General features: G+C 41.3%; 1 protein-coding gene across 3 annotated transcripts; it reads right to left on the bottom strand.

Moving 5' to 3' along the window:
• Positions 1-357: 357 nt before the first annotated feature.
• On the bottom strand, positions 358-9390 carry matn3a (matrilin 3a). 3 transcript variants are annotated; one of them, XM_012869070.3, is made up of 7 exons: positions 9088-9387; positions 7277-7759; positions 3541-4116; positions 2651-2776; positions 1098-1196; positions 900-969; positions 358-808 (listed from the first exon to the last, which is right to left on the bottom strand). In XM_012869070.3, the coding sequence occupies exons 1-6, from the start codon at positions 9251-9253 to the stop codon at positions 914-916; spliced, it is 1506 nt and encodes a 501-aa protein (XP_012724524.2). In that variant the 5' UTR covers positions 9254-9387; the 3' UTR covers positions 358-808; positions 900-913. The 3 variants fall into 3 exon arrangements, with proteins under 3 accessions (XP_012724524.2, XP_021175400.2, XP_021175399.2); XM_021319725.2 differs by lacking the exon at positions 3541-4116 and having other exon boundaries at positions 9088-9390; XM_021319724.2 differs by lacking the exon at positions 7277-7759 and having other exon boundaries at positions 9088-9377.
• Positions 9391-9741: the final 351 nt, after the last annotated feature.

The following is a 9741-nucleotide window of genomic DNA, read 5'->3' as shown; positions in this document are numbered from 1 at the left end:
CAGAAGGCCGACCCATTCTAGCACCCTGCATCAGTTCTGTGAACAAAAGAGGCCAAATATTTAGCCAGAACTTGCTGATGGCTACAAAAAAAAGCCAAGGTATAGTTTGCTAAAGCGCAATGAATCAAATACATATGGACATGTATGTATTAATTAGAGTCTTTAGAGACGATGATTATAGCACTTAGTTTAGAGGAAACTGACAAATAATGCAAATAAATGCACAAAACTTCCTTTTTTCTAAATCCCCTCATTGTGTTTCACAAATGTTTACATCTTACAGAATATATCATCAACAGTCATAAACCTTAAAATGCTTTGGCTTAAGCACACTGCGCAAAGAATTCAAAAGACAAATCCTAATCATAAAAACATTCTTTACTATATTTATTTTGTCACATCTACATATATATGTTTTGGGAAACATGTCCCATCATAACATTAAGACATACAGAGCATAAATGCTTGGATATGTTTAACACATAAATCTGATTTAATGCAATTTTTAACATATATTCGATCAGTTTTCTAAGGTTACTAACGAAATGTAATCAAAGAATATTTAATCATTTACCGAGTAAGCATAAAGTGTACTATAAAGTGCTCTTTAGTAAGATTAAACAATAGTCATAAGGCCTAATATTAGTTCCTAAACAACAGTGAGATATGTTGCGGTCAGTTTATACAGCAAGTCGATGAACTTTGAATCACAGCTTTAGTCACTCTGGATGAAATCTGTACTGATGAGGTCGCAGATGACAGGAAGCTCCTCCCCAGGAACGCAGCGGCCCGCAGACGTCGTCTGCCTCTGCGGAAAACCAAAGAAGTTGAAGTTGAAACTGAACACCGAATGCACGGGTCTAACCAAAGTTTAGAAGAAAGAAGGCGGTCACGGTTACCAGCGTGGGAAGGTTCACGCACGGCCCAGCATGTTCTCCAGATGCTCTATTCTCTCAGCTATGTCAGCTAGTTTGACCAGTTAAGGGAAGAGGAGGAGACATTGAAGGTTTTTTGTGCATGCCACTAAAACACATCTCAGCCGGTCAGCAGACTGTTTAGAGAGGACCGTCGGCCATCCGACACGACAGGAAGGATATGCTTGGCTGTGAGCAGCTGGATGGCCGCCTGAGTCTGCTTCTGGAACGCCAGCCGGGCCTCGCATAGGCAGGGATCCTCCACCACCTCCGCTCTCACCTCTTCACCAGGAGAGAGAAGATTTCACATCAGCGTAACAACACATGTCCAGCAGAAAAGGAGAAAAACAAAATCACAGGCGGTACCACCCACATTGTTTTTTCTTTTTTTTTTTACCAGTGGCCAAGAATAAAGAAGAGCAAAGACGAAGAAGAGCCCATTCTGAGAGCAGGTCAAGAAGCATAACCTGTACAGAAATTAAATTCTGCCATATTATCAGGCTATTGCCCAACAAATGCTCCTGGGGATTAGATTCTGCCTCACAACACTGGGGCTATTCCCCATTTTTCCATTCTAAAGCCGTGATCTTCAATCTGCTGCACTGTAGCACATTTGTGCAGCGGGAAAAAAAACGATAAACGGTTTTCTTTTTGTTAATAAATATCTAAAATAGGAGCATGCATCTCTACCGAGCTCCCCACACTCTGATATCTCCAGACGAAAATCCGGTGCAAACAATCGGCGTGGCAGTAGTGGGGGAAAAGGCGCTCTCGTGACCAAAGCTGAACTTTTCTTGCCCACATGCAAAGAGATCCTTACACTGCATACGTCGTCCCCACAGTGAAACATGGTAGTGACAGCATCATGCTGTGGGGACGCTCTGCCAAAGCTGGGACAGAAACTCATTATAGACTTGAGACTGGGAAGGTCACGGCAACAGGTTGGTTTAGATCATGGCAGGCTCCTGTGAATAAATGGCCTAGTCAAAGTCAAAATCTAAATCTAACTCACTGCAAAAAATAGAACTAAAAATAAGAAAAATCTTCTTGAAATGAGAGTATTTTTCCTTGATTTGAGCATGTAAATAAGATTATTTGCCAATGGAAAAAGATTTTTGCACTTAAAATAGGGATAATTCATCTCCATAATCTTATTTCAAGTGCTGTATATCTAATTATCTTATTTTAGGGGTAGAAAAACTCATTCCATTGGCAGATAATCATTATTTACCTGCTCAAATCAAGGGCAAATACATTCATTTCAAGAAAACTCTACTTATTTTTAGTTCTCTTTTTGCAGTGCTGGGAATCTGTGGTGAGGCTTAAAAATGATGCTGTCTGTCATTAAATCAGCATATGAGCTTGACCTATCTGTGCAAAGACGACCGGGTAAAATGTTTAGTCTGTGCAAAGCGAATAGCGAGGGACCCAAAAAGACTCGCTGCTCTCATTGGGAAGAAAGCGGTACTACAAAGGGCAGGCTGCAAATGCACGCTTCGCTTTTTAAAACGTTATTCCCAAAAAATATTATATCGTGTTGGTCTGTCACATAAAATCCAAAAGAAAACGTTAGGGGTTGTCGTCGTAGCATGATAACATTTAACAAAAACATCAAGGGTTATAAATGACTCGGCAAGGAAGGGTAAGTGGCAGCTTGTTGGGATGTTTTACATGGATTCCGTCACTTTTGGATACCATCACCAAAAAAAAAAAAAATCGACGCAGTATGGTCTTACCTTTCAGGGAACATGTTTTCTTGTCTGCGTTCAAGACATAACTGTCCCGGCACTTGCAGTAATAGGAGGCATTGCTGTTGATGCAAATGTGCCCGCAGTCATGTCCCATGGAACAGGGGTCCAGACCTGGAGCAAACCGGGATTAAGGGATGGAGCTGTCAGGAAGGCGGCATGAGTACAGTTTCATGAGCTGCTATACAATGTTTTTTAGGCGCCTTGAGCTAAGATAGGGTTAGGTTGTGTTTGAATTTGTACAGAAATGGTAAGAAGTATCTTTGTATTCAAATAGTTAAAATGTGTTGCGGGTGTTTGCTTTCAGCTTTTTTTTCCAATTTGTACTCGAGCCCACGTGTGGCCGTTCAAACCCCTTCCCCACATCTCAGCCAAGGCCGTTCAGGGGGAAACCACAGAAACACTGACGGCACGCAGACATGATGTTATCTGAAAGAGGGACACAAGACAAACGGCAACACTGGGACAACACACGTCGTCTTTCTTAACCTGTCCACTGTGTGAAGGTAAGTTTTCCCTGTACGAGCAGAGTCAGTGTAAACACAAAGAAAAAACATCCAAAAGGACACTTCGGCTGCAAAACATCAGATTATTTTTTACAAGTGAAGTCAAAAGTTTAGGACTGAACAGCCCCAAAACTTTTTGTGGGTTTAATGACTCAACGAGCACATTTTTAGTGCCGACATCTGCAGTCCATGTGGGGGTTGAGAGCATCTGCAGCTTGATTTTTCCCTCGTGAATTCAGAGGTCACCAATAAGATTGTAAATAATCCACATTCTCCAGCAACCACCCCTGTAGACTGTAGGTGCCCTGACTGAGGAGCTACAACTGTGGTAAATGGCGGGAAAAAGGTCCTGAAGGCCCTTCGTTGTCCTACCGCACAAGGTCTCCCTGAACTTGGAGGTGAGCTTCTCGATAACGCCGTAGGTCTCCACGTAGAAGACGTGGTCCTCCAGGGGGAGACTGGCCATCAGTTGTAGGGAGCGCATGTCTGCGCGGTCCACGCCCACGGCGTAGATCTCCACGCCTGCGGCCCGGGCCTCAGCCGACACTTCTTCGACCTGGTCCTGAGGTCTCCCATCAGTGACGATGATGGCCACCTTGGAGATGTTCCTGAAGCGAGGCCGAGCTCCAGACGGCTCAGTGAAGGCTTCCTTCATCGCCGTCCTGATGGCGAGGCCGGTCATAGTGCCGGTCGCCAAGGGCTCGATTCGGGCGATGGCTTTCTTCAAGTCAGGTTTGTTGAAATGGTCCTTGAGCAGGAACTGTATCTTAACCGTACTGGCATAGTTGACCACGGCCACCCTGGTTGCATCTGAGCCCACGTCGAGCGTGTCCACCATGTTGGCCAGGAAGATTCTGACCTTCTCGAACTCGGCAGGACGAACACTGCGTGAGCTGTCAATGATGAAGACCAGGTCCAGGGGGCGGCTCCTGCACTCAGAGTCTGTCTCTGGTGATCAACCAAACCATGGTAAAAAAAAATGAGTCCATTTAATAAGCAATGACAAACATTCAAGTTCGGTTGCAGTGACGAAGAAAACCGTCCAAGAGAGAAATCTCTGAGATGCACAGCATGTCCCCGGAGGAACTAAATGAAACGGCAGTGCATCCCTTGTTTGGTTGTTCAGAAATGATAATGTATGCTGAATAACATACAACGCATCATTTCAAAGTTGCAACAATCCGCCTCACTTTCCTCTAAGGAAAATATGCTTGATGTTCACAACAGTAAAGTAGAACGTCACACCTGAACATGAAGACACGAGTGTTAGGAACCCTGGCTGACCAATCTCATGCACATAATGCAACAAAGTCTGTATCTGTAGTTCTGATTTTCATTTTAATCAGACTACAGATCAGATCAGTGACAGGTCTCTACTCATTTCATACTACAGCGTGGTGAGAAAGTATTTGCCCCCCTTCACAGATTTCTTGAAGATTTTGTTGTATATCGCAAAACAAATTTTAACATGAGCCCAAGAAAACCTGATTAAATAAAATATGATATTTTCAAACAAGGATTAAATGTGTTAAAAAAACGGATGTTAAAACTTAATTCCCACCTAAGGTTAATAGCTAATCGTTGCATCATTGGTGGCTAAAACTGCCATTAAGCTCTTTTACATGATTCTGGGCTTGTTTTTGCAGAATTATTTTAGTAAAGCCATATTGGAGGATATTCTTGCACAAACAGGATGTCTAAGGTCATGCCACAATATCTCAATCACTCCAGACTTTGACTAGGCCACTCCAAGACTTTCTTTGTTTGTTTGTTTTAGTCATTTATTGAAAAGAGGTCACAAGAAACTGAAACGTAGACTTCATCCCATTCCTTTACGCATATGTAACGCAAATCAACATTTATGAATGCATATGTATGTGTGTGTGTGTGTGTGTGTGTGTGTGTGTGTGTGTGTGTGTGTGTGTGTGTGTGTGTGTATTTACTATGCACATTGTTTAGATGTTTGAATTAAATAAATATAGTTCAGGTTTAGGTCATAAACCAATGGCCAGATGTTAGCCCAGACCATGACACTACCACCACCTAGTTTGTATAATGGGTTGAAGCTCTTTTTCTGAAACGTTAGTTTTATACCATTTAAAGGGGACATAGCATTCAAAATCCACTTTCCTAGCCCTTAAGTACATTTTGTTGTGTACTTTGAGTGTCTATGAGCGCAGAAAAGCTGCTAAAAAAGATCACTGACTTCCAGCTTTTTGCAAATCTGCCATTATTATTTTTCACTGCAATTTTTTAGTCCGAGCTGAAGGACAGGAAGCTACAAGTGGATATGTGAAAACGTTCAGTTGTTGGGTGTATTAACCCACACAATTCATTACATCGTCCCAAAGCATATTACAAAAATGACCAAACAGAGTGAAGTGGAATCCCACCTGACCCGGAGGGGGGCAGGGTGTGAAGTGTCGCCTTTAGATTTAAAGAGACAGCACCAAAGCGAGTTGCTCTCAGACACACCTCATAACAGACGTAAAAAGAGGGGCTGTCAGGCAACAATAAAAGGGAATTCAGACCAAAGCATTGCAGTTCCACATTATATAGACCACAACTGAATTATTTAAATGTGAAAAGGAAGAACGGAAAAACATGATATGTCTCCTTTAAAATGGCAGAAACCACCTTTCAGAAAGTTCCACTTTTGCCTTTGCAAGTTTTTATTATTTCCCCAAATGTGTTGGAATCAATTTGTCTTCGAGCATCTGTGGACCGGCATTTGTGTTCTTTTTTGCTCAGCAGTGCTATTGATCTTTGAACTGTCCAACGCAAGGGATTTTGGCTCAGCTTCTTTTTTTTTTCCTCATTGTTGATTCAGGACCAATGCCTTAATTAAATCAATAAAGGCCTGGCATGGTTCACCACTGTTCCATGTTTTCTCTCTTTGAGGAAATTGACTCCCAATTTTTTTAGAAATGATTTGTAAACCTTTTTCTGGACTGGTACTGACCTAGTTGCTCAACTGGTCTGGAATTTCTTTTGCATTTTAAGATCTTTTAGCCTACTTCATGCTGCCAGATAGGTGCTGCCATCCAAGTGTTCTCTTGATATTTTACCAGTTAAACAGTGATCAGGCCTGAGTGTAACAACTGTAACTTAACATTAAACCTGTGAATTCATGATTTAATAAAGAGGAGCGATCATATTTTCACATTGAGTTAGGTTGTTTTGGACTACTTTTTCCTTAAATACATAAAAACTGCATTTTTTTATGACCCTGGTTATTTTTGTCTGCTATCAAAAAAAATTTTAGATTCTGAAATGTTTAAGTGTACGAAAAAAGCAAAAACTAAAATATTGTAAAGGCCAAACACCTTTTTTACGTGGCACAATACCTGTTTAAGAGAGATTGTGAGTTGTAGTCTCAGCATATAAGCATACTTAAGACCAGGGCTTTGAACCGGTTCAAGGAACGAAAACGAAAACCGGGAACTTTTTGTATTTTACAGGGAACAGAAACGAAACCGGAAACGTTATTATTTTTTATGTTCTGGAACTGGAACACATATTTAAAAATAATGGTAACCAGTTAATACCGGTTTTATTTTGTTCCTCAAAGTTTTCGTTGCCTAATTAACTAAAAAAAAAAAAAGTAATTATTTTCCTGCGCACGTTACCATGACGGCTGAGGTTCACTTCCTGTGTGACATCACATAGCACATTCGCTGACTGAATGGAGAGAGAGCGGTGTCTCCACTAGAGCTACACATCTTAAATAAGAGGTAAATTACGATCCATCGTTAAGTAAAACGCTCATTCCAAACACAAAATCAATAGCTATATTTGTCAAACGAAAGGAACGAAATTAAGCGTTCCGGGAACAGTATTTTTTTTGTTCTAACCGGTTCGGGAACGTCAATTTATTGGTGGAACTCATAACCGGAAACGTTATAATTCCGTTTCTGTTCGGAACCGAACCGATTGGGGGAAAAAAATCGGTTCAAAGCCCTGTTTAAGACTGGCACCGGTGTTGTTGTCTAACTATTGGCCAAAATGACAAAGGGGGGGGGGCACTTTTTTAAGTCCATCAGTGACCAAAGCTGGAAAAAATACATCTGACCTTGACAGTATGGCATCCTGACTTGTAATATTCTACCTGTCTCCACAGGACTGACGGTGGTGATGAGGCCGCTTTGGGTACTGACCGGTTGCGTCCCAAGAGCAGGGATCTCCACCGGTGACGCGGTGGTCACGATGAATGTCACTGGTGCCACCGTGGTTGCAGGGAACGTCGGCTGCCTTGTCGGCTCTGGTAGAGTCGGGAGGACTACAACTGGTGCCATTGGGGCCAATTTGGTGGGGCATGGACCTATCGGTTTGTACGGCCATGGGCCTTTGACCCTGTGTTGGGGATGTGGCTTATTAGCAACTGGTGGAGATAAGCCTTTGTATATGTGATGCACGTGTGGTGGAGCAGGCCCATTGAACCTGTGGTGATAGGGCAGCACGGGGACCAGGGGTCTGTGGTAAGTCACTGGCGGAGATAGAGGAACAGGTCGATACGCTACCGGCGGAGGGATCCTTGGCGGCTGGTAGTGGTAGCGATACCTTCCTCTATACGTGTAATCACTTCTGTGATCTACAGGCCCACCAGAAAGGAGAAGTGACAGAGAACATCAGAGGTCTTGTGAGTTGACATTTTAGTAAACGCTGGGTAAATGAACAAACAATCAGAAATAAAGAAACACATGATTAGTGGAGGAAAAGATGAAATATTCAGTCACTGATTTTACAAAAAAAACGATTTCTTGTAAAACCCCGCCGGTAAAGAATTATATCGTCATGCTTCAAACAGCGTGAAATACGGTTGTTAAAACATTTGAACTGCTGTTGAAATATTCAGCCGTAGCTGCTTTTCATAGTGCTTTGCAAAAGTATTTACACTGCTTATACTTTTTTTTTGCATTTCTCACAAGTTACATACAAACCCCTGATGTTTTATCAGCATTTAGGTGAAAGAGCAACACAAAGCAGTGCATAATAATGAAGTTAAAGGTTAACTTTCCATGCAGGCCCTCTTGAATCAGTACTTTGTAGGAAGACTCCATTGTCGCCCTGGCTGTATGTTTAGGGTTGGTTTTCTGGCTGAAAGATGAGCTTCTACCACAGTTTTCTGCAGCAGCTGTCAGGTTTTTCCAGTATTTTCTTCTGCCACATTTTGCACTTTTGTGTGTAGTAATTACTAATTAAGGCTTTCAATCTGCCAGAAATGCCAGATTTATCTTTCCTGCAGCTTCTCCAGCGTTACAATAGGACTTTTTGAGAAAGAAACATTTTCACTTCACTTTACAGTTATGCACTATTTTGTGTTATCTTTTTAGATAAAACCCCCAATAAGGTCACATTTAGGTTTGTAGTTGTAACGTAACAAAATATTGAAAAGCTGTAGGGTTAGTAATACTTTTGCAAGACACTGCTATTAACATGAAATACAGTTTACATTATGTTTATAGACATGAATCAAGGCTATTAAAAAATGATTCCACATTTTAAAATGAAATTAAGATAAACAAAAAATTGTTTCTTGTGAAAAATAATCCAATTGTGTCTAAAATCACCAGTAACGAAACAATAACAAGGCTTGTCTTGTCATTTTTCTCTGTTCTATTGGTTCTTTCATTGTGATTTTGTAAAAAATGTACATATTTTTAGCCAGGTTATGACATATTGTCATATAATTTTGGTGGCTGAGAATAAAGATGCTTATATGAGTGGATAGAAACTTGCTTTTTTGTTATAAATCTAAAACTTTAAATTTAACAAGAAATGTACTGCAGAAGCACAAAAGCTTTAAAAGTATCATAATATGGAAACTATTTGACCTTTATAAGATAAAAAAAAAAAACCTCAGGCTCCTAAAAGTATATATTTCCTTTACTAACAAACAGGATTTTTGAAGAAACTTACTTGTTGGATTCAGCGTCCTGAGTACTGGTTGAGCATTGTGTCTGGTCTGAGCGTAGCTCTGTGCGGTTATCAGAGGACCTCCTGCTCTGAGGTGGTACGTGGCGTGTGCATAATCAGAAAACAACAGCAACGCACAATATAGGAGACTCCTGGGGAAAGGCTTCATCTTTAGATCATTCAGCAGAGCCAGGGCTCAGTGTATCCTCACAGGGTCTGGGGTACCAGAATAAACCTGCTCTGCTCTGCCCTGCAGGGGATTGCCCACCTCCACATATGAGAAGATCTCAGCAGACACACGTCACTCTGTCCACCCAATGCAAAGGTGGGACAGGGCTGGCAAGAAAGCGTGAGCAAATACTTGCAGGGGAGGGTCTAAAAAGGCAGTTCTTCCTTTAAGCGTGCATTTTAATGCATTTGCTGAACCTTCTGTTCTTATTCCACTTTTATGTGTGTTTGCCTCCCTTAAGGCTTTGCCTAAATCCAAAAATGTGTGTCAAATTTTAATATTTCATATTAGTTTCATATTAGAGGTTTTCATCACGGCATAAAAATCTTCCCACAAGATAAACTTTGGTATTAGTTACATGATCTGATCTTTATCTTTAATGCCGATTTGTCAGATTTTAAATTGTTTTCTAAGCCGGATGTAAAAAT

The sequence above is a fragment of the Fundulus heteroclitus genome, chromosome 15 (genome assembly GCF_011125445.2).
Source record: "Fundulus heteroclitus isolate FHET01 chromosome 15, MU-UCD_Fhet_4.1, whole genome shotgun sequence".
NCBI lineage: Eukaryota > Metazoa > Chordata > Actinopteri > Cyprinodontiformes > Fundulidae > Fundulus > Fundulus heteroclitus.
The sequence above is the reverse complement of the archived record's forward strand: the minus strand, read 5'-3'. Positions and strand labels throughout refer to the sequence as shown.

Bases quoted from the DNA above. Each gene is read 5' to 3' on its own strand.
- matn3a (XM_012869070.3), bottom strand. From the start codon at position 9,253: ATGAAGCCTTTCCCCAGGAGTCTCCTATATTGTGCGTTGCTGTTGTTT. The intron at 7,760-9,087 runs GTAAGTTTCTTC...GTGGGCCTGTAG, and splicing joins CAGGACGCTGAATCCAACAA to ATCACAGAAGTGATTACACG. The intron at 1,197-2,650 runs GTAAGACCATAC...CTCCTGGTGAAG, and splicing joins GAAAACATGTTCCCTGAAAG to AGGTGAGAGCGGAGGTGGTG.